This window comes from Nanorana parkeri, unplaced genomic scaffold (assembly GCF_000935625.1).
Source record: "Nanorana parkeri isolate BGI_ZX_2015 unplaced genomic scaffold, ASM93562v1 scaffold758, whole genome shotgun sequence".
NCBI lineage: Eukaryota > Metazoa > Chordata > Amphibia > Anura > Dicroglossidae > Nanorana > Nanorana parkeri.
In genome coordinates this window covers 37,527-62,923 of record NW_017307026.1, presented here as the reverse complement: position 1 = coordinate 62,923, position 25,397 = coordinate 37,527, and the positions used below count along the sequence as shown (strand labels likewise).

Genomic DNA, 25,397 nt, shown 5'->3' with positions numbered 1-25,397 from the left:
ATGGCCTAGTATGGTGAAGGGGGGTGAATGATCGTCCCCCCTTCCCTGCTCTGCTAAGCTGCTGCTCATATCAAGGATCTAGTAGGTGGTTTAAAAATAACCTAACTCCATCTAAATAGATCTGTAAACTTCAGATTTATCCGAATATATATCAAAAGGATCCGGGAAAAAAAATCAAAATATAAAGCAAATTGAAACAAAATTTTGTGCCGTGCACAAGTCTACCTCGGAGGACTAGTGGAGCCCATGCCGCGATGGGTCAGGGCTGTTTTGGCGGCGAAAGGGGGGCCTACTGAATATGAGGCAGGTTGTCATAGTGTTATGGCTGTTTGGTGTATATTTAGCTGTTTGCCTGGAATTCAGCTTTAACCATCTTACTTTTAGCCATCACACAGAGGGTGTAGCTTTCGTGTTCTGTACACCATGTTTTCCATTTTTGTTCCTTTCCTTTGGATACAAGCAATTCCCTATTTGCAGCAACTGAAGCCAAAAGTATTTTTTTTTAGTTTTGGATAGAATGGAGAGTGATCAAAACACCTGTCGAGTTTATATTGCCGTCTCTGTCCCCGTTAGGGCAATTAACCCTCTTCATTCGTCCTGTTTTGGGTTTTCCTCAGAACAGCAATACAAATCTTCAAATGGGGACACTAGTACTAGTGACCCTGTTAGCCAAACCAGGAAGCGAGTGAAATCCCTGGTGGTCATTTGACAGGAAGTGAAGAGAAATCTAACAGATGGAAAAACAAATAGCTGATTGGGGTAATAACCTTCCCTTACTTTATCCAAAACTAAAAAAAGCTTAACTTTGTTTCAATGTCAACTGCATTGAAACAATTACACTTATATCAGATGTTTACCACTTGCCGTTCGCCCGTAGTAAAAAAAAACGGACGGACCGCACTGCAGCATTTGCGGGTTGCCGTCTCCTGACGGCAATTTTTTTCTGCTCACGCGCGCCCCCTGGCGGGCACGCACGGGCAGGGAAGATAAGACCATTGGACACACCCGTTACCGGGTGTTTCACATATAGGCGATTAGCGGCTCCATAGCCCGCCGATCGTCTATATGTGCTCGTTCGCGTCCGACCAAACCCCTTGAATACTGAAAAATGGCCTGGATGGGAAGGGGGTTTAACACCGCGGATGTCAACTGGTTAAAGGACAGATGTCTTGCTTAGGCCTGGTTCACACCTAGGCGTATTGCATATGCGCGTCTGTCGCGCGTTTTTTTTACCGCGCGTTTCCGAGGGCTACTTGGCTGTATCCCAATGGAAACGCGCAACAAAAACGGCCCAAAGTAGTACATGTACCTTTTCAGGCGTGGGTCGTTTTGTAGCGCGTTAGGGACGGGCTGAAATACGCCAAGGTGTGAACCAGACCCATTGAATACAATGGGATTTAGATGTTTAAGCGTTTTGTAGAGCGTTCGTCGAGCGTGGAACGCGCTACAAATCGTTCAGGTGTGAACGAGGCCTTAGAGCATCCTAAAAAAACAGACAATTTTTACAGCTCAGCAGAATGTTTAATCTGTTTAAAATTATATATTTATATCACAGAGTCGGGCATTTCTCAAAAACATGTACATTTTAAAGCATATATTAAACATCATTACACATAGGGATGATAACTGATAGGGAATAAAACTGGTTCTCATGTTAAGTCGCTGACACAGAATTTAGATCTATTTTGCCCTAGGCTATATCAATCATATCTGCTATCCTACATCATCTGTCCTTTCCTATTCATCTATCCTGAGCTATGCTTCAGGCCTTTTTACATTGTCTAGTCATTAAATCACCTTTACACAACGTTATTCAGCCAGGTCAGTATATTGATCATACTTATTAGGTACAGTATGATGCCATTAGCTTTGTCTGAAATGTTGTCATTAATAATGCCATCTGCGTTGTTTCTGACATTTGCCATCTGTGCGACCATCCAGTATCCATAATTCTCCACTTTAATATAGACCCCAGGATGACGAGATTCTGCACATCCTTGTCCAAAGCTGGTAATACCTAACTGATAGAATCTGCCTCTTGCTGCAATATAACATACAAATGGTCCACCACTGTCTCCCTGTAAAAGCATATGAAAGGAAGATTTTTAGTTAAATACACACTAGATTTGTACCCAAGGTTTAGGACTTTTTTTTGGGTATGAAAACGGCTGTATCAGGTGAGCATTTGGGGTAAATCACCTTGTCACATGAGAGTGGGTAAGAGCTAGAAATGTCCCAAATTACCCAATGCAGCTTTTTGGTAAGCTGCGTGGCATGAGGTCTTCAATTGTGCCTATGCTGAGCTAATACTGTTCAGGGGATTGTTTTCATCTAGTTATTTTTAATGGACAAAAATGTGTACCAGCTTTATAGGTCTATATAGAATCCCACTGAAAATGGACATTTCAAATACATCTTGTTATAGCAGAAATTGAAGGTGGTTCCATTACAAAGCCTCCTTTTGAAAGTGCTTGTGTCCCCACTATTAGTCTGACCATCTGGTGTCAGTGTCTTCTGTGTCATTGACTTGGAACATTTATGGAGATCAGGAATTCTGACTTCTGCTTGCTACATGCTTCTTCTGGGTCTGAAGCTCAGAAAGCATTGAAGCCAGAGGAACATTTATTGAAGCTGTCAGTAATGGAAGCACCAAATAAAATGTGTGCAGGGAGATGAATTGTTGTGTAACTGTTTCAGAGGAAAATCTCTCGTAGTAGCTTACACCTATTACCAGATAATAAAACTTAAGTCAGGGGTGACTCCAATTTTTTGTGTTAAGACTTTTCAAATGACGAGCACAATGGCATCTACCAAAGAAAAAAAACACCTCTCCCTCGCTCTCTCTCCTGGCTCTCTCTCCTCGCTCTCTCTCCTGGCTGTCTCTCCTCGCTCTCCTGGCTGTCTCTTCTCACTTTCCTCGCTCTCGCTCCTGGCTGTCTCTTCTCGCTCTCTCCTGGCTGTCTCTCCTCGCTCATCCTCTTGGCTGTCTCTCCTGGCTGTCTCTTCTCTGGCTCTCTCTCCCCACTCTCCTGGCTGTCTTTTCTCTCTCCCCTAGCCATCTATCTCTATCTCTCCTGGCTTTATCTCCTGACTGTCTCTCCTCGCTTATCCTCCTGGCTGTCTCTCCTTGCTCATCCTCCTGGCAGTCTATCCTTGATCTCTACCCTGGCTGTCTCTCCTCTCTCTCCTGGCTGTCTCTTCACACTCTCTCCCCTGGCTGTCTCTCCTGGCTCATCCTTCTGACTGTCCTTGCTCATCCTCCTGCCTGTCCCTCCTCTCTCATACTCCTGGCTGTCTCTCCTCGCTCTCTCCCCTGGCTGTCTCTCCTTGATCATCTTCCTGGCTGTCTCTCCCCTGGCTGTCTCTCCTTGATCCTCTTCCTGGCTGTCTCTCCCCTGGCTGTCTCCTCTCTCTCTCTCCTAGCTGCCTCTCCTCACTCTCTCTTCCGGCTGTCTTTCCTCGCTTATCCTCTTGGCTGTCTTTCCTCTCTCTCCTGGCTGTCTCTCCTTGCTCATCCTCCGGGCTCTCTCCCCTGGCTCTCTCCTCTTCAGTGTCTTTCCTGGTGGCTTTGTGGGTCCCTGGCGATCTCTCTCTTCCACTCACAGTAACAGACTGTCCTCTCTGGCCTTTCTGCTGCTGATTTTACATGTCTTGTGTCCTCAGGGTTCTCCTGGTGCCTAATGGGTTCCTTCCTGACATTCAAAGACCCTTTCCGTGCTGGCGGGCTACACTCTACCTGGACAGCAGCTCTCTCCCTGCAGACTCAGGTTCTTCCGCGGTTGTCTTTGCCCGCCATTTCCTTCAGCTCTCCCCAGGCTCCTCTTATGTTTCCTGGGCTCTTTTCCCTGTGCTCCCACGGTGCTAATGTGGCCGAATGTGTTGGACGCTGCAGGCTGGAAGGGGCAGGACGCCTCTCTCTCTCTGCAGCGTTCGGATGCACTAGCACCGCAGGCGTGAGCTCAGGACAGCGAGTGGTGATCGCGATCTACCAGCGTTAACTTTGTGAAAGGAGCTACTCTGATGCTATAGACTCTGCATTCTGGTACATTTAGAGGAAAACTTTTCAGATAGTGCAACACCAACAAGCAGTTTTACACACATGGTTCCGGTACCTCCTGCCGTTCTCTTCTCTGTAGACTGATTTGTTTCGTTGGTGCTACCGGTATTAAGAAAGGAACCAGTTTGCTTGGCCCAATGCAGATCAGAACTAGGGGTATTTAGGATTGGCTCCAGAGGACACTGCAGAGATTAATATACTGTTCACTTATATTCCTATGCTACAAGAGGAAATTAAATATTGTTTCTCTGGAATCGTCGGAGAGTTAAAAGATTTTAAGTTACAGATTCATGCTGACCCACAAATAAAGGCTTATGTGCAGCTACTGTGTCAATTTCCTTATGGTTTGTATCACCAAAGCTTGCTGAATCCCAAGAACATATAATGGGACTGGTGGAGAGACCTATTGCCACTATTCGCCACTCACTGCCACTTCACCCCCACACTTCTGCACTGACCAGCACTGCATGCTGACACTTTTCAACTAACTTCTTCAACTAAAGTAAAAGCAAGCCACGTACCATACACTGATGCATTATGTACACTGTGCTAGACACTATGTTCCTCTTAAATCAGTACACTATATTTTTTAAGGAATTCGATAGTCAGTATTCATTCTGTTCAATCAATGGGCACACTTTTGCTAGTATACATACCAATGTAATAACTGTTTCACCTTATTACCTGCAGATGGCATCATTACACTACACACACACACTCACACTCTCACACAGCACTGAGTACACCCCTCACATTTTTGTAAATATTTTATGATATCATTTCATGTGACGACACAGAAGACATGACACTTTGCTACAATGTAAAGTAGTGAGTGTACAGCTTGTATATCAGTGTACATTTGCTGTCCCCTCAAAATAACTCAACACACAGCCATTAATGTCTAAACCGCTGGCAACAAAAGTGAAAATGTCAAAATTGGGCCCAATTAGCTATTTTCCCTCCCCGGTGTCATGTGACTCGTTAGTTTACAGTCCATGTACCCATTGCACTCCTGACCGCACGTCCAACAAAGTATCCTGGGTGCTCAGTAGTCGTCGGATGGCCACCGTCAAATGTACGTCAATAAATAGACGTAATCGATTTATTATTGGAGTGCCGGTGTCTATTTCTTTTCTGCATTACTTTGACGGTGGCCATCGTGCCGGCAATCGGACTGTGGGCGGGAGGTGCGTTTGGGGTGTCAATCAAATGAATGGCAACACAACACACCGATTGCGTGGTACAGTGCGGTAATCGCATGGAACTGTGCAATTAATGCACTGTACTAGTGTGAACGGACTCTCAAAAACAGACACACACAACCACAGACACAATCTCACACATATATATTTTTTACATCCACCCAGTCTCCCTACCTTACGAGAACTGGAGTGGATCCTCAGCCTAGGGTCCAGTTTGGGCTGCTTGCTGTGCTGTGACAGAGCTCCATCCATATGTGCATTGCTTGTACAGCTCCCTTGTGCGCCCTGTAGAGGTGCCAGGAGCCAGAATGTGACGTCAGTCCAGTCCAGGCACCTCTACAGGGCACATGTGGGAGCTGTAAGCAATGCACATATGGATGGAGCTCTCTTATGGTCATACTTCCAGCCCACCCCACCTCAAGCTAACAACTAGGGCCGGGCAGCATATGTTGAATGGCTGCTCGGCGGGAGAACTGACAGTGCTGCGCGGGTTGAAGGCTAAAGAGTGTTCCACCTAGAAAAGTGGAAGGCATGTGGCAAACCACTGGACATGGGGTCGCGAGCCACTTTTGGGTCGTGACCCACCAGTTGAGAACCAAGGGCCTAGGCTATAAGTGGATTGCCAAGACTCTGAAACTGAGCTGCAGGACGGTGGCCAAGACCATACAGCAGTTTAACAGGACAGGTTCCACTCAGAACAGGCCTCGCCATGGTCGACCAAAGAAGTTGAGTGCACGTGCTCAGCATCATATGCAGAGATTGTCTTTGGGAAATAGATGTATGAGTGCTGCCAGCATTGCTGCAGAGGTTGAAGGGGTCAGCCTGTCAGTGCTCAGACCATATGCTGCACACTGCATCAAATTGGTCTGCATAGCTGTCGTCCCAGAAGGAAGCCTCTTCTAAAGATGATGCACAAGAAAGCCCGCAAACAGTTTGCTGAAGACAAGCAGACTATGGACATGGATTACTGGAACCATGTCCTGTGGTCTGATGAGACCAAGATAAACTTATTTGGTTCAGATGGTGTCAAGCGTGTGTGGCGGCAACCAGGTGAGGAGTACAAAGACAAGTGTGTCTTGCCTACAGTCAAGCATGGTAGTGGCAGTATCATGGTCTGGGACTGCATGAGTGCTGCCGGCACTGAGGAGCTACAGTTCATTGAGGGAACCATGAATGCCAACATGTACTGTGACATACTGAAGCCGAGTATGATCCCCTCCCTTCAGGGACTGGGCTGCAGGGCAGTATTCCAACATGATAACAACCCCAAACACACCTCCAAGACAACCACTGCCTTGCTAAAGAAGCTGAGGGTAAAGGTGATGGACTGACCAAGCATGTCTCCAGACCTAAACCCTACTGAGCATCTGTGGGGCATCCTCAAATGGAAGGTGGAGGAGTGCAAGGTCTCTAACATCCACCAGCTCCGTGATGTCGTAATGGAGGAGTGGAAGAGGACTCCAGTGGCAACCTGTGAAGCTCTGGTGAACTCCATGCCCAAGAGGGTTAAGGCAGTGCTGGAAAATAATGTTGGCCACACAAAATATTAACACTGTGGGCCCAATTTGGACATTTTCACTTAGGGGTGTACTCACTTTTGTGTTTGTGGCTGTGTGTTGAGTTATTTTGAGGGGACAGCAAATGTACACTGATATACAAGCTGCACACTCACTACTTTACATTGTAGCAAAGTGTCATTTCTTCAGTGTCGTCACATGAAATGATATAATAAAATATTTACAAAAATGTGACTGGTGTACGTGTACTCACTTCTGTGAGATACTGTATATATACACACTATTTTGCCAAAAGTATTGGGACACCCCTCCAAATCATTGGATTCAGGTGTTCCAATCACCTCAATGGCCGCAGGTGTATAAAATCAAGCACCTAGGCATGCAGACGCTTGTACAAACATTTGTGTAAGAATGTGTCGCTTTCAGGAGCTCAGTGAATTCAAGCGTGGTTCCGTGATAGGTTGCCACCTGTACAATAAGTCCATCCGTGAAATTTCCTTGCTACTAAATGTTCCACGGTCACCTGTTAGTGGTATTATAACAAAGTGGAAGCAACTGGGAACAACAGCAACTCAGCCATGAAGTGGTAGGCCACGTAAAATGACAGAGCGGGGTCAGCTGTAACTGTCTGCAGAATCAATAGCTACAGACCTCCAAACTTCGTGTGGCCTTCAGATTGGCACAACAACAGTGCGTAGAGAGCTTCATGGAATGGGTTTCCATGGCAGAGCAGTTGCGTCCAAGACTTACCAAGTGCAATGCAAAGCGTCGGATGCAGTGCTGTAAAGCACACCGCCACTTGACTCTAGAGAAGTGGGGACGTGTTCTCTGGAGTGACAAATCACGCTTCTCTGTCTGGCAATTCGATGGACATGTCTGGGTTTGGCGGTTGCCAGGAGAACGGTACTTGACTCACTGCATTGTGCCAAGTGTAAAGTTTGGTGGAGGGGGGATTATGGTTTGGGGTTGTTTTTTAGGGGTTGGGCTTGGCTAGAACCCCTTTGGGATGAATTAGAGCGGAGACTGCGAGCCAGGCCTTCTCTTCCAACATCAGTACTTGATGTCACAAATGCGCTTCTGGAAGAATGGTCAAACATTCCCATAGAGACACTCCTAAACCTTGTGGACGCCTTCCCAGAAGAGTTGAAGCTGTTATAGCGGCAAAGGGAGGGCCAACTCAATATTGAACCCTAGGGACCAAGACTGGGTTGCCACTAAAGTTCATGTGCGTGTAAAGGCCGGCGTCCCAATACTTTTGGCAATATAGTGTGTGTGTGTGTGTGTATATATATATATATATGTATTATATATATATACAGTACTGTGCAAACATTTTGGGCAGGTGTGAAAAAATGCTGTAAAGTTAAAAAAAAATCAGAAATAAGAGTGGCAATAGTTTTTTTTTTTTTAGCATTTAACAAAATGGAAAGTAGATGAACAGAAGAGGAATCCAAATCATATCAATATTTGGTGTGACCACCCTTTGACTGCAAAACAGCGTCAATTCTTCTAGGTACACTTGCACACAGTTTTTTAGGGAACTGCACATCAATATAGTGGTGGTGAATGGAGAAGCATACAGGCACAATGGTGGTCAATGGAAAAGTACACTGGTGCAATGGAATGTTAGTGGAGAAGCACACAGGTGCAGTGGATGTCAGTGGAGAAGCACACAGGTGCAGTGGTGGTCAGTGGAGAAGCACACAGGTGCAGTGGTGGTCAGTGGAGAAGCACACAGGTGCAGTGGTGGTCAATGGAGAAGCACACAGGTGCAGTAGTGGTCAGTGGAAAAGCGCACAGGTGCAGTGGTGGTCAATGGAGAAGCACACAGGTGCAGTGGTGGTCAATGGAGAAGTACACAGGTGCAGTGGTGGTAAGTGATAAAGTGCATGTGTGCAGTGGTAGTCAGTGGAGAAGCTGGCGGGTGTATTAGAAACATTGGCCATATTTATGGCACAGATAATGTTACATTTGACATTATGAAATGATTGCAATAATTGATTCCAATGGAGACACAATGAGCCCTGTTTTTAGCCACGTACTGCAAATGAAGAGGTGGTGGAGAAGCAAACATATCCTCATTTTCATTTGCCCCTTGCAGCCATTGTCACTAAGTATACGCACCCCCATAAATCTCACATAGCAGATTTCAACAGATGGCTGATGGAGGGCAAATGTATTTGCTTTTCAAAGCAGCTAAATGGGTCAAGAGATTGGAACTACACTACACCAGTAATTTGTGGAGTAGTATACATTACAGAAAGTGGACAATACATGTGTTTGTGCCAGGAGATTGCCAACTCTAGTTTTCAGCACAGAAAGCAATGTTCTATCCTAGTGTGAGGGCTCCCTTACACTAACCTTCCTTGGAAATCTAACCCTAATACTATCCCTCCTCCATGTAAATGTAGTCCTGAGATTACATACACAAGTCACCTGCTCCAGTATGCTATGTGCTGTCACCTAACCTTTCCGGAGATATAAAAGATGCCATCACTAGTCCAGCACCGGAATGTACTAATTTGGAAAGCAAAAATAGTTATAGGTGTTACCATGGACAAAGGTGAGATGCCAAAGGAGTGTACGAGCTGTGGCACTATAGAATTCTGCCAGATGCTAACACTGGGTATTGTTATTGAGACATTTTGTAAGTATTTTTACTGTTACATTTTAATTTATCCATTTGCATAATGAAGTTGAAAATGTAATTGAAGTTAAAATGTAACTTCCTTGCCTGATAAAGCCATCTCCAGACACAGAACAGTTTTATCATATCAGGCATCCCCTTAGAAGCACACGCTAAGGCTAAGTTCACAACTGTCCTAAAGGGATGAGTATAGAGCATGCATGAACAAAGGGATGCCAGGGTTGTCTTCTCTCATTAAAAGGGGTGTAAAAGAGGCCATTAATGTAAAAATGGAGAAGTCAAGCTTGAATAGAAGGGGAAGGGGCGGGGGTGAGACATCTATTGTCTGCCATATACAATGCTGTTTTAACACCTCTTTCTGGGCAGGTTAATAACACCTCCTAGCTCCAATCATGCAAAGGCATCAAACACCTGGTTGCGTCTAAAAGATCATGTGGATTGGAGCAACATTCACTATATGTATTCCCAGAGATTTTTTGCACAAGTCATTCTGAATTGAATTGAGTAAGCTGGTCGGATGACAAGTGAAACATCTTCAAGAAAAATACAGAAGGTCCAGTTGCCTTGACTTGTTTTTTACAGATATTCTCTCATACAGAACCAAAAAATTGCTGGCACTCTCTACTTTTCCTCCCCTTTGCACTTTTTCAGGCTTTCAGGCACGTTATTGGAGGCATGTGCTGTATATTGTTTATCATCTTTAAAGCTCCCTATTTCTACACAGTTAGTTGAAAGCATCTGTTTACCTGGCAACTGTCAATTCCTCCAAATTCATATCCTGCACAAATCATATTATCACTTATAGTACCATTGTACCATTCTTGCCTGTTGCAAATGGAACTGGGAATAATCTTTACTTGTGCTTCCTGCAAAATATTTGACATTTCACCTGCAAGTAATAAATAAAAAAGAAAGGTTATAATTATGGACCAAACAAACTATTTTAATAAAGGAGCCAAACAATTTCAACTGATTTGTCCATTTTGGATGAAGCAAGCAGGGTTACCTCCAGGCCTTGGTCAAATAGTAGTTGACTGTGAATAAGTCTTCCTCCCCATCTGCTAGCAGAGACAGCAGTCAGTTACAGTGGGCCTTTAAGGTCTGCATGAATTAGGGAAGCACCATAATGACATTTTGAGACCGAAACCAAAAATTACGTTTTTTTCAACCTTTATAACAAATTTAAAAATTGATCAAGCAGTGCTTTGTGAGTTTCGTTTTTAGTGTGGGTCACAAAAGTGGGGTTGTAAAATTATATTATTTCTGAATTCTTCTTTATAGAAATTGTCCACCTACATAAATGTGGGCTGGTGTTGCATTATGTGATCATATGATTGGCCTTTAAAAGTGTCTTTATAGTTATTTTAATATGCATGTACAGTAACATTATGCAGAGTGTACTATAGCCTCCTATATAGAACCCCAAGCTTTTATTCTTCTGCCATTAGCTATGACTTATACACATTTCACCCTGGGCCACTGTACATGCTGGTCAAAAAATCCTCCTAGATTGAAAACAAAATTCCTACAATCCTGGAGTCAGAAATAAACTCTGCTATATTACCTTCTGCAGTATCACCCCAGCCAGTGATAAAGCATGATGTTGAATTGTCCACAGCCAGTTCCTCTGTTGCCAAGCAGATTGGCTGGATATAGTCCGTATATTTTATAGAACTTGCTAGATGTATCAATGCAATATCATTATCCAATGTTCGATTATCGAAGTTTTCATGAACATATATTCCAGTAACAGCTGATATTGTTCCTGATATGGATGTATCTGAGATACTACGTATTCCAAAAACCACTCTCCATAATTTAGGATTCCTGATAAGGGTAAGAAATGAAGATTAATACACTAACACTGAGATTCTTGGAAGTCAAACTCTTGAAAGCCCATCGCCGGGGAAAACTTGTAACTTTTTAAAGCATCTTTTAGTCACCTAAGTCCACCATTTGTGCCCCCTGCCAACACTCTTTTGGGTGCAGGGGACTGGTGATTCAGCCCTGCAGATCCCTTCTGATCCCCTTTTCTGGATGTTGAGAGGACCCCGCCGCTGGACAACCAATAGGAAGTGTCCACATCAAGCAGGCAGTGTCATGGATAACCAAATAAGGACCTTGTCTACTGTTCATGGAAGAAAAGAAAAGATTTGGGACTGAAATGTCACATGACTGAAGCTTTAAGTGAGCAAACGTGGCATATGTTGTTTTTTTTCTTTTTTATTCCTATGGGATCGATTAGTTAAAGGAGGGTGGGGGTTGGTAGCTTGGCAGCAGCCTAGAGAGTAGCTTTAAGAGAACTTCTGTCCAGAGGATGACCTATTATATAAAAGTCATTTGGTAAATCTTAATTTTTTGCCTCTCGTCCCGTCTGTCCGTCCCCCCACCACCTAGGCATGCATGTTCGAAATGTGTGCTATGAGGCACCTATCCTTCAGTGCACCACAGCGCAAAAAAAGTGAAAGCACACCAAAGTGTATGGGCTGCCTTACAATCTGTTGCTATTCAAAAAGAATGTGCGCCAAATTAAAAAATCCACCCCAGCCTGCGGGGAGAAACCCCACCGCTATTCAGGTAAGTGTGTGTGTGTGTGTGTGTGTGTGGGAGGGGGGAGGGGGTAGTGTGTGATCTGATCATGTTTCATGTTACACCCTAAATATGGGTGTAACATGAAACATGGTCAGAAAAGTAAACAGCCTTTGCGCCCCAACTCCAGCTGAAACTTTGACTTCGGATAGAAGGGCTCATTATTATTATTATTATACAGGATTTATATAGCACCAACAGTTTGCGCAGCTCTTTACAATATAAGGAAGACATTACAATCACAATACAAATCAAGACAAGATGGTAAGGAGGGCCCATGCCTTGATGTCAAGATTTTATTACTGTCTGTGTAGATATGCATTAAGTAGATTTCCCCTTAGGCTGGGTTCACACCTAGGCGTATCGAATATGCGCGTTTGTTGCACGTTTTTACTGCGATTCACGGTAAAAAAAACGAGCCACAAACGCGCGTTTCCGAGGGCTACCTGGCTGTATCTCAATGGATACGCGCGGCAAATACGCCCCAAAGAAGCTCCTGTACTTCTTTGGGCGTAGGGCGTTTTGCAGCACGTTCCTACGCGCTGTAAAACGCCCAGGTGGGAACCATGCCCATAGGCAATCATTGGTTTTCACATGTTGAGCGTTTTACAGAGCGTAGGAACGAGCTGTAAAACGCCCAGGTGTGAACCAGGCCTTATGTCTTTTAGGACAAGATGTGATGGAAAGTCTCTCCAGTAAGAAATAATTTTCCCAGCACACTCACCAGCCAGCCTGCAAAAAAACAAAAACAAATTACTCTAATTAGGGCTAAAAACAGAGGTTTTAGTTGCACACCTTTTGCAAAATATGCGGAAGCCGCACTGTTTCTTCAAAGCCCCTCTGTGTAGTGTGGTAATAACTCTAATCTATGAGAGCCTTCATCTTGGAGCATATATAGCAAAGGGTGAATTGGGTGCAGGTTCGCCAGGAGGCAGCCCAACCTCCTTAAAGGCACAGGGACACATCAGAAGCCCCGCACTTCACAATGTCAGCTGACACCCCAGTGCGTCCCCACACCAAATACAACAAATGGCAAACATGATCATCAATTCATAACTAGCTTTAAAGTAATGTGCACATGGAAGGGCTTTACACAGTACAAAAGCGGAAGGGACTTTGACAAGGCAGTGCGGCTTCCACATATTTTGCAAAAGTTGTGCAACTTAAACCTCTGTTTTTAACCTTAATAGACAGTGAAATTTGTTTTTTGGAGGTTTTTTTTGCAAGCTGGCTGGTGAGTGTGCTGGGAATGTTTTGTTTTAGTACTGTCTAAAGCCCATTCATGTGCACCTTATTTTAAAACAAGCTATGAATTGATGAGTGCGTTTACTATTTGTATCACTTGTCTCTCCAATAGGGACACAGACAAAGCACCCATCCACACCAGATGTGTTGGGCTGTTCTGGGTAGGCTTGCCCAATGCATTTCCAACGCATAGACAAGGAAATTTGCCTTGTGCCCTATGACAGTTAGATCACACTAGCGTGGCATGGTTATGTGCATGAAAAAAAAAAAGTAAGATGCAGTCCTACTGAGCTTTTTTTTTTTTACTGTGGCAAGTTGAGGCACACTACCGCAGCCAGTAGAAGTGAACGGGAAGTCACTTTTAACATCTCAATAAAGGTAAAAGAAAGGTAAAGAGTGCAATGCACTGTAATCATTGCATTGCACCGCTTCTTTCACAGCACACACCAGCAGGCAAGTGGTAGTGTTTGCTGCACGTGTCAAGGGCCCTAAGCTAAAATACATATTTAGTAGTATGGGGACAGGTTAGAGCTTCTGACAACCATTGTGTGTATGGGCCTCACAGGCACAGGAAGTGGCCCATAGGGCACACAGACAAATAAAGACATGATCAAATGTTTTACTATTCTCACTCTATCCAAAACAAAAACAGTTTGGCTAGAGTTACACTTTAGAGGAGAAGTACAGAGAGGGTAAAATCTACTCTTCCCAATACTTAGAGCCAGTGTAGGACACTGCAGCTGTCGCACACTGGCTTTATACACTGAGTGGCCAGATTATTATGACCACCCCAGTACTTCGTTGGGCAACAAGATGACTCCACGAGATGACTTTGTTGGGCCGCCTCGTGACTCACGAGATGTTGAAAGGTGATGCGAGGAATCTGACACTGCACTGTTGCCCTTCTGTTGTCTTGTACCAGTCTTGCCACTCTCCGTTCTGCCCTAACAGTGACTAGTCGCTGACGGCCACAATTCGCACGTTCAGACCCAGATTTTTGGCTGACAGTCCAGTCTTTAAACACTTTAACAATGAGCCCCTCTTGAACATTTAACGAATTCTGCTGTTTTGCTGATACTCGCTCCATGGCTCGCGCCAACAATCATCCCACGTTCAAAGGCTGTTAAATCGCATTGTTTACCCATATCTTCTGAAAAAAATAATAATGGTCTGGCCCTCTAGCAACTTCAGCGCAAAATTATAGCTAATTATAACTAATTTGCCTACAAACGTCAGGTGGTCATAATAAACTGGCCACTCATTGTAGATCGAGAGTGGAGCGATCACAAACTGCTGATCACTCAGCTTACGGCTTCTCCCTGCAGAGAGCAGTGACTGTCACTCACCACTCCCTTCTCTCTCCCTGCAGCGCTCATTGGAGGGACAGACAGGGGAGTGGGCAGTGGTTCTAGTGAGGCAGAGCCAGCTGACAATCAGGCAGCAGAGGGCCCCCCAACAATATCGTCACAAAGCTTGTATTCCCCTATCTGCTGACTTTGAATCACAGGAGTAAATTAGTAAATATAGTCCTGTGACTTAGAAGAGAAGTAAAACCAAAAGAAAACCTGCGAAAACAGTGGACATACCCTGTTTCCCCTAAAATAAGACCTACCCCGAAAATAAGACCTAGTACTATTTTGGGGAATTGCTAAAATATAAGACCTACCCCGAAAATAAGACCTAGTTGTGACCATTCCCAGGGCCGGTGGTTGCATAAGGGGGAACTTGAAGAGCCGCGGGAGAAAATCAGCGGTGCCAATGAAGCCAGCGCTAGAGGAAGTGAGGCGGCAGCGGAGGGAGCAGAGCCGCATAAGGCGATGCTTCTTCTATAGCGCCGGCTCCTGTCACAGGCGGGGTGATACCAAATGCACTCCGTCTGTGAGGAATGGATAGTGAAAGCGCACTTCGCTCATTCTGGCCAGCAATTGGTTACCTAATTGCTCTTGGAAAGGTACGGCACCCCTGATTGCCCTGATCACCATATTCTTAACTTTGCCATTTTGGATTATTTAATTTGGATTTGCGTTAACTTTAAGACCTACCCCGAAAATAAGACCTAGTGTGTTTTTTTGAGCCCCAAAAAATATAAGACAGTGTCCTATTTTCGGGGAAACACGGTAGTTGTTGTTGGTTGTACTAGTGATGTTACTACTTGGTACTTACCTTTTTTGTATAAAACAGTGAGCAGCGGTGATCACCCATCTGCTGTCAATTAGAGATCCGCCACACCAATGATCATAGTCATAGTCTAAGAGGAAATACTGCAGGCTTGCCTGCCATGGCCACGCTCCTGGAATGGCATCATGACCTCCAACAATGCGAGATCCCGTGGTATCTACTAATAGAGGCTTTCCACAAGCTGGAGGAATAAAGGGTAGAAGATTCATGTTTCCATTAAAATACATTATATGAGAATTAATAGAGAATTCCCTTAAGAAGCAACTGATAGATTGCAAGATGTCATGTTATCTGCACTCGCTGTTATTTTGTCACTGTGAACTGCAGCAGTACTACTAATTTACAGTATACGTATATCTGAAACCTTTTTTTGGGGGCTTAGTACAGAGCTGGGAAGGCTCAAAACCCCTGTCAGTTTATTTTTTTTCTGCCTGTATTCCGTTGGTGAGATTATGTTTCACTTCCTGTCCCGAAGATGCAACAGGAAGTGAGAGTAAGTGTGTACAAAGCGAGAGGAATTCCCCTCCTAGGCAGCTGCCATGGAAGCAAGCATCTCCAATGAAAGATTTCATCTAACCGTGTGTTCTGGGGATAACTGTAGAAGTTGGAGTTTTCCATCGCTGTCTCTGTGACAAATAAGACACTGTTGAAAAACAGACACCCAGAGGCTGATACCAAGAGGGGAATTTTTAAAAAAATGGAGCAGCCAGAATCTGGAGTAGTTGCCCAACCAATCAGCTTCTCTCTTTCATTTTCAAAGCTTAACTTAACAAACTGAAGAGAGAAGCTGATAGGTTACTGTGGACAACTTTTCTAGATTCTGTCTGCTCCAGTTTTGACAAATTCCCCCCAAGTCATTAAGAAAAATTCAGGCCAGATGGGATTACATTGTGTGCAGTGGCTTGCTTGTTATCCAGATGCCAGTGAATCGGGGTGTTGTCTGACAGTGACCTCATTTATTGCTGCAGGATAATAACTGATACATACAAAAGCCAAGAGTAGATAGGGGTAGCCGGCTCTTTACATAGTTATGGCTGTATGCTGTGGTTTACCTTCAGTCAACACATTCCTCCAAGAAACACCCGAAATCTTACCAAACACCCTTATTTATTTTGCTGTCTGGGCCTCTTTGAGGAAATGTATCTTCACAGAGATGTAACAGGAAGAGAAGGTAAATCTCTACAAAGTAAGGGAAATCCCCCTCATCTCATAGAGCCAGACCACCTTCCTGTCACAGCCAGCCTGGCAGCCATCCTGTCACTGCCATGTTTTTGGCAGCGACAGGAAGACAAGTGTGACATGACCCTGACCGTTGTCATCAGTTGGCTTCCATTTTTCCTGTTCTGGTGACAACTGTAAAATGTTGGATTTCTCATCACTTCCTGTCTCAGTGACAATGGTCACCCGGGCAAATAAAGTTTTCCCTACTCTGTCAACAACATTAAAGAAAAGTTTTTGCTGCAGATACACTTTAGTAGTCTGACTCAGTGATGTTATACTGAAAGTGTGTGATGTCTACCTTCAATGTTACTTGCCATTGATATTCCTTGCCAGCACAGGAGAAGAGCTCCAACCACTGTCATGTCCATCCTCAGTCTGTTACTGAATACAAGGCCGACTTCTGAAACCTGAGTGAGGTTGGTATCCATGGCAACAAACCCAATACAACTCGCTGTCATTCTTCCAGAGCAGGATAATGATAAACGAATGCAGGGATCCCAACCTGAAATAAGTGATTTCAGGAAGGTGCCCTTCTCATTTCAGGGAGGTGCCCTCTGTCAACCCAAACCCCCCACCCCCCACTACTCTATATCCAATGCTGATTGTAGGAAACTCAATACATTTCCCAGCTGAGCTTGTAAAGGCAGGAATCCATGCAGCTGTGCAAATGACAGAAATTTCTCCCAAATCCGGGTGCAAGTGGCTTTGGTAGACGGGCCTCTTGATTGCAACAAGGTGCTGATCACCTGGCTTGACAAACCCTGGGTCCGCCATCTCGAGGATTCAGCAGCCATGCTGCCAGGTGCAAGCGCTCGGGATTGGGATGGCGCCATTGCCCCTGGAGCAGGAGGTCCTCCTTGCCCGGGAAGAACCATGGAGGCACCACCGCCATCTGTTGTAACAACGGGAACCACGGCCTCCGTGGCCAGTAAGGTAGGAGTAGGATCATCCTCCCTCCGTCCTGCTGAATCTTCAGCAGTACCTTGAGTGCTAACGGTAGGGGAGGGAAAAGATACGCCAGAGAGAAGTCCCATCTGATGGAGAATGCATCGCCTCGTGACAGTTGTGCCTGGACACAAATCTCGGCACCTTGGCATTCTGTCGAGTTGCCATAAGATCGATCAGTGGTGTTCCCCACTTCCGGAACACAGGTGTCAGGTATCTGGCGTTCACTTCCCACTCCCCGTCGCTCGGGAACACTCTGCTCAGATGATCCGCCAGTGTGTTGTCCACTCCCGGTAGGTAGGCTGCCGTTAAGGCCTGAACATTCTTCTCTGCCCACGAGAAGATCTCGTTTGACAGACACAGCAGGGGCAGGCTCCTGGTCCCGCCTTGCCTTCTGATGTAAGAGACAGCCATCTTGTTGTCCATCATGATCTTGACTTGTTGGTGCTGAAGTAGAGGTTGAAAGGCCCACAGAGCCAGAGAGGCCGCCTTCAATTCCAACCAGTTGGACTGCACCGACACCGGGCCTTCCCATCGGCCCTGGATCTGATGTCCCATACAGTGTGCTCCCCAGCCCTGCAGGCTGGCATCTGTAGTCAGGGTGACCCAGGTACCTAGCCCCAGAGGGAGCCCCTGGGAGAGACACAGGGATTCCTTCCACCAGGATAAGCTGCTCCGCATTGCTGATGGCAGAAGTATCTTTTGCCCCAAAGCCGCGTGGTTCCACTGCCGCAGAAAACAAGTTTGGAACTGCTGCATGTGCCAGCGCGCCCACTGGACCACTGGGATACATGAGGACATCATCCCTAGCAGCACCATACAATCCCTGGCCTGCAAGGTTTGTACAGTGATAACCTTGCTGACAGAGGCGGAGATCTCCGCCTTGCGCCTCTCTGGAAGAAATACTCTGTTCCTGAAAACACCTCACCCTCATCCGAAACATTCACCGGCCTAGCGCCTCTAGGGCGAACTGTGGTGTCCCGAGAGGTTGATGCCACTGCAGGAAGTAAATCCTGCAGACTGTCCTTCACAGCCTGATGAATATAAGACTTAATCTCCAATAAGTCCGTCTCCCTATACCTGGCCACCTCCTTAAGGCATGCCCGACATACCATCTTCCCTGGGAGGGCTGGAGAAGAACATGACCAGCAGTAACCTGGTGGGAAGTCCTGACTTTTAGCTGGAGGGGAAGCAGGTCCTGCACGTGACCTATGCCTATGGCGCTGTGGAGACCGTTAATGACACGATTCCGAGGCACTGGACGAGCGTCTTCTTTCCTTGCGCTTCCTAGATCGTTTATGCCCAGGGCTCTTTCTCCTGAAAGGCAAAGTAATATCAAAATATATCTGCATCATGCACTCTTTTACGTGAATCCTATTTGTTGCCTCCCTACCTTTCAGTAGTTTGCCGTGCATCAGAAACTGGACGAGGGGAGCTCATGATACTGAAGAATGCTGAAGATAAAGATAAAGGAAGTACAGTACAGCAAACAGCCTCATAAAGCCACCAAAAACAAACAGAGAGAGTAAAAACTGTCTCCCGAGAGACTCAGCAACACACAGACAGGACGCTCCACACAGCCGCAGCACCAGGATCAATGACCAGCTGACCAGGCAGGATACACGTACCCTGCCCAGTTATAAATCCCCAGGGCTGCCTGCTGATAGGAGCGTCCGAACTTCGGCCGGCCCGAATGGCCCTACGGCGCCTGCGCGCCGTTAGCGTCCCGCCGTCTCCATAGCGATCCACGAGCCTGCGCAGATACTGGGACTCAGACGCCAGCGCGTGCGCAGTAGGAATCCGCTCGCCGCTACCCTTGCGGCGGAAGAAAGACAGGACAGAGACAGCATAGCTCCCCTCCACAACCCCGTACCACGGGCACCCTCTCCCAAGGAGGTTTACTGCCAGCGGAGGGGTCTTCCAAGCTCGGGAGAGGCTGAACCCGGCTGGGAGATGGCAGGGCGGATCCATGAACACTGTGGCCTGGAGTGAGGAAAAAAAGAGAACAGGTACTAGGGGAGGGGGGCTTGTCTTTTATAGCTAGTTTAAAGGTGGTCCTGTGGGGCAGGGGGGAGGAGCTGACCCGTAGGTATGCCGACATGAGTTGAGCCAGGAAATTTACTATCAAGCAGATTCTCAATGGGGAAAAGCCTCTGTACTGAGTGCTTCTCCCCATTGAGAAACTCATGAATGAACAGGAGGTGATGTAAATCACAGCCTGTTCATTCATAACTGGGGACACATAGTACTATGTGTCTCCAGTTATTTACAAACACTGGAGTGATCGTCAGTGTTTGTGCTGTACACGGAGGATCGGTAAATATCAATGATACTTACCGATCCTCTGCTCGGCCGCGCACAGAGCCGCTGTCATCCTGAAACTGACAGGAGGACAGTGGCTCCGCTCTCCTCCCCGCCTGCCTTGATCATCGACTGTCATTGAATTGTCATTGACTGTTATTAGAAAACTCCAGGTTAGATCTGAAGTTGCGCCCCAGTGATAGAGTACATTTAGTATAGTGTAGTGATGGGCCGAACACACCCGAGTTCGGTTCGAGTTCGAACTTCAGAACATGGAAAAGGTTCGAACTTCGAGCTCAATGAAAGTCTATAGGACCAGAACTCTCAAAATCAAATGTCCCCATTTTGAAGGCTTATATGCAAGTTATTGGCCATAAAAAGGATATGGGGATTCGAGTACCGACGCCGACCCCTCCGCTTGCGACAAACTCCTGCCGCAAAATGGCATTCTGACAGATGCCGGCAAAATATAAACAATTGGGCGGAGCTAGCAGTGACATCGATGCTAGCTCCGCCCAACTGTTTACATTTGTCCGGCACCTGACAGGACATAGCTGTGAGCCATGATTGGGCAAAGTCATCATTACTTTGCCCAATCATGGCTCTTAGAGTACACTGTGTCGTGATTGGGCAAAGTCTTGCACCTGACCTGTGGTCAGAACACACAAACTACCGATGTTTGAGTCGAACTGTTGCTCAACTCGAACATCAAGACCATCCCTAGTATAGAGCAGGGGATGGCAACCTTGGCACTCCAGCTGTGGTGAGAATACAAATCCCGTCATGCTTGTGGCTGTCAGACTTGCAATGCCTCATGGGACTTGTAGTTCCAACAGAGCTGGAGTGCCAAGGTTGCCTACCCCTGGGGTCTCCCTGTATGAATGGAAGGCATTTTCTTTAATAATAAAATACCCACATGTACTTTGTAATGTCTGCTTTAAATGTTGAATTTTTTTTTTAAAATTTTACATTTAGAAATATAAGGATAGTGCTTTCCTTCTATACCCACCCTCTCATGGAGTGAGGTCCACCTGTGCCCCCTGGTGGTCAGTAGTGAAGGGCTCCCTTACATTGGTGGTTAGTGGAGAAGTGCTCTCAGATTGGTGATCAGTGGTGCATTGCCCCCTTGGATTGATGGTCAGTAGTGAAGTGCACCCTTACATTGGTGGTTAGTGGAGAAGTGCTCTAAGATTGGTGATCAGTGGTGCATTGCCCCCTTGGATTGATGGTCAGTAGTGAAGTGCTCCCTTAGGCCCCGTTCACATGTAGCGACTTATCGCGCGATTTCCGCCGCGATATCGCGCATTTTTGCCGCGCGATATCGTGAGAAGTCGCCGGCTAATGATAGTCAATGGAGCTGTCTTAGCTCCATGTCGCGCGTCGCTCGTCGCGGTCGCAAGTCGCTTCTACTGGACCCTTTTTTCGGCGGATTTTGCTTTTTTTCTATGGAGCCCGACGGAGAAGGTCGCGCTACCGTCGCTGGAACGTCCCCCCGAAAGTCGCGCTATCCCGGCCGCTGCAAAGTTATGTCGCTACATGTGAATGGGGTCTTACATTGGTGGTTAGTTGTGAAGTGCTCTCAGATTAGTGGTTAGTGGTGCAGTGCCCCTTTAGATGATGGCCAATAATGAAGTGTACCCTTACTTAGGTGGTAAGTATAGAGACCCCTCATTGTCTTGAAGACTTCTATGCAATACAGCTGTGATAACTCCAAAAAGAATTTTTGATTTCAAAGATTTTATTGAAAATGTTATCAATAAAACATACTGTAAAACTTAAAACAAACACAGAAAAAATTATAAAAGTTCAACATTTATTTTAATATAGTCAGAAATGTTGGAGTTTAGGAAGTACGCTTCACTGCTACCTAAAGTGCACCCACCCTCACCGGTATAATGTAAAGTTTGAGAATCTTGCAGTAACCCCCCCCATTCCCAGTGGGGGGAGACCCTGGCTGCAAGGGTGTGTCTTTCTGGTGCCCAGAGTGGGGCTTTCATGTGACAAAGCAAATAATTAAAATTGTAATTTTTGCAGATCAAACCTAATGTTTCAAAAGCTTGCAGCTTCAAATCTGGATTAAATTGTACTGTATACACAGCCAAAACGTTTTTATTTTAACTTTGGATGGAATGTGGAGGAGTCAGAACATCTGTCAGCTTTTTATTGTGTCCCCATTAGGAAGATTCATCCTTACAATTGGCCCTGGTGATTATTGGTTCTGGTGCAGTCATGGGAAGTCTAAAATGTTTGCGTTGCCACGGGAGCAGAAGGTGATGGGAAATCTCCCAATGGTGACAACTGTCCAAGTTTCTGCTTACACTTGTGCTGGAGCTGTCTTAGCTCCATGTCGCGCGTCGCTCGTCGCGGTCGCAAGTCGCTTCTACTGGACCCTTTTTTCGGCGGATTTTGCTTTTTTTCTATGGAGCCCGACGGAGAAGGTCGCGCTACCGTCGCTGGAACGTCCCCCCGAAAGTCGCGCTATCCCGGCCGCTGCAAAGTTATGTCGCTACATGTGAATGGGGTCTTACATTGGTGGTTAGTTGTGAAGTGCTCTCAGATTAGTGGTTAGTGGTGCAGTGCCCCTTTAGATGATGGCCAATAATGAAGTGTACCCTTACTTAGGTGGTAAGTATAGAGACCCCTCATTGTCTTGAAGACTTCTATGCAATACAGCTGTGATAACTCCAAAAAGAATTTTTGATTTCAAAGATTTTATTGAAAATGTTATCAATAAAACATACTGTAAAACTTAAAACAAACACAGAAAAAATTATAAAAGTTCAACATTTATTTTAATATAGTCAGAAATGTTGGAGTTTAGGAAGTACGCTTCACTGCTACCTAAAGTGCACCCACCCTCACCGGTATAATGTAAAGTTTGAGAATCTTGCAGTAACCCCCCCCATTCCCAGTGGGGGGAGACCCTGGCTGCAAGGGTGTGTCTTTCTGGTGCCCAGAGTGGGGCTTTCATGTGACAAAGCAAATAATTAAAATTGTAATTTTTGCAGATCAAACCTAATGTTTCAAAAGCTTGCAGCTTCAAATCTGGATTAAATTGTACTGTATACACAGCCAAAACGTTTTTATTTTAACTTTGGATGGAATGTGGAGGAGTCAGAACATCTGTCAGCTTTTTATTGTGTCCCCATTAGGAAGATTCATCCTTACAATTGGCCCTGGTGATTATTGGTTCTGGTGCAGTCATGGGAAGTCTAAAATGTTTGCGTTGCCACGGGAGCAGAAGGTGATGGGAAATCTCCCAATGGTGACAACTGTCCAAGTTTCTGCTTACACTTGTGCATCTGCATTTCCATAGGTTATTAGCATGGTCTTTGTGTGCATTTTTTATGTGTTTTCATGCGTTTTTGTTTTGGCCAATGATGGTGAAATAAAGTATAGTTTGCTAGGGGATGAGGACTTGTCATATACTAAAAACACATGCTCCCATTGCAGTCTATGAGGCTAATAACACACCAAATGCAACAAAAGAATCGCCTGCATCTTTTTCAAAGTCACACTGCAGCACAATGTTTACGTGTGAATGGGCCCCATAAACGATAATAGAATTTCCTTGACTGAATCGTTTCAAATCGCACAGCTGTGATCAGGGAGTGAAGAGGGGATATCCTCCTGCATTAAAGCCCTACTGCAGGCTGCTTTTAAAGGTACCCCTTGAAATGCATGGATTAAATGCTGGTTTGGCTGGGGGGGGGATAATAAATAAACACAAATATTTAAATACTTATTTTCTGCTCCCCTGGCAGCCGGCGCTCTCCTGTCTGAGGGATGTGAGCGGGCCCTTACCATCCTCCCTTATAATACAGGACTACTGGTCCTACATTGTACATGATTACATCAGAGAGCTGCATTCACCCAGGCAGCGAAGTGAAATGGCCTTGGGTGCACAAAAATGATCCCTGTGATCCCCATGATCCTTGTGTGTGTTGTAGAGTAGCCACCACTCCAAGCTTGTTTCCGTGATTGATTAGATATACAAAACAAATTAACTAACTAAATGTGAGATTGTAGTCCATCACGGGAGTGAGTTTGAAGTGGAGGCTACTTTACAACACACACAGGGACCATGGGGAACAAAAGTAGCCACCCTCCAGAAGGAAGGACAGTGTCAGCACCTATTCAGAGATGATTGGAGGATCTACAGCTGAAAGATACACTAATAAGATAAATTTTTGTTATTAGTTAAGGTACTTGAATGTATTCCTAGGATTCAACGCCTGAGTTTAGTGTCACTTTAAGATTACTGTACAAACCAACCGCCCCCCCTTAGCCAAACGAGCATTTAACCAATGTAGTAACGCCTAATTTTTTTTTCAACAAAACTGAAGTTTAACTTTACATACATATCTGTCTGAAATAAATGTCCTTCTGATGTAGGATATGAGTTATGAGAAAGAAAGCCGATCACTCAGTGAACAGCACTTGACGAGCTCAGGAGTAACTTATCAGTATAATTGCACCCACTGCCATCTGGCTTAAGGTGCCCATACATCTTACAATTATCTGCAGATTTTCTGCGGTCAGATGGAAAAAGTGCAACAGATTGTGATGGCAGATAGTGCAACAGATTGTGTTGGTGTATGGCTACCTTAACAGAATGACAGTGAAGGTATACACTCTATACAGGTTATGAGCTTCACCCATAGGACAAAGAGCAACCGTGATAAGCTGTCAGCATTCAGATTTTATTGTCTTGATTGCCCCAATCTGAAATAAGGGGTAATGGTAGCTAACGATTACTACAAGCTTTGCACGTCATATTACTGGTCAGTACACATTAGTAGAAAAGTGATCTATAGTGCATAGAGTGGCAGTGAACACATACCTCCCAACGTTTTGAGATGAGAAAGAGGGACACCTTCCAAAACAAAGCATTTAGGCAATAGATATGTACCGGCCACAACCTCCGTTATGCAGACCATAAGGATGTATATGCCAAAAATTATTAGTCATACCCAATCATTTAGAAATAGCAAACAAGATCATGAAGAGATAAGATAAAGGTTTTAGTGCAGAAGAACACTTGTGGTAGTTACATAGAACATTTTCATAGATATCTGTACATGAGACCAAAAGGAGGGACACCGGTGGAGGAAAGAGGGAGATATGGATTTGGTTCCAAATAAGGGACAGTTGTGAGGTGTAAACACAGTGTTACCCGTGTATAACAAGAGCTGCGATCGTGTATGTCTCCGACTGAAAGTAAACCCGTTGCAAGTATGCAGGTATAAAGGCAACAATACAATACATCTTAAAAGTAGGCACCTCACACTGCTTGGATGATTTTTTTTAAAGGCTTCTCCTGAGCCGCCCTAGAAGTTTCCCAAATCTGGAACAATCAGTAAGCAATCATTGACTTCTAGCACCAAATTCAAAGCTCTAACACACCCACCCAGCATTTTCCTACTGTTCAGAAAATCAATCACCATACAATACATTGAGGGATGCTAGAGTATGAAGGAGTAATGCAGAGCTCT

At 45.3% G+C, this 25,397-nt stretch overlaps 1 protein-coding gene across 1 annotated transcript; it reads right to left on the bottom strand.

Moving 5' to 3' along the window:
- Positions 1-1,799: 1,799 nt before the first annotated feature.
- TMPRSS12 (transmembrane protease, serine 12) lies at positions 1,800-17,430 on the bottom strand. The gene is made up of 5 exons (XM_018564527.1): positions 17,277-17,430; positions 15,421-15,616; positions 10,988-11,250; positions 10,170-10,312; positions 1,800-2,078 (listed from the first exon to the last, which is right to left on the bottom strand). The coding sequence occupies exons 1-5, from the start codon at positions 17,428-17,430 to the stop codon at positions 1,800-1,802; spliced, it is 1,035 nt and encodes a 344-aa protein (XP_018420029.1).
- Between the last annotated feature and the right edge of the window lie 7,967 nt (positions 17,431-25,397).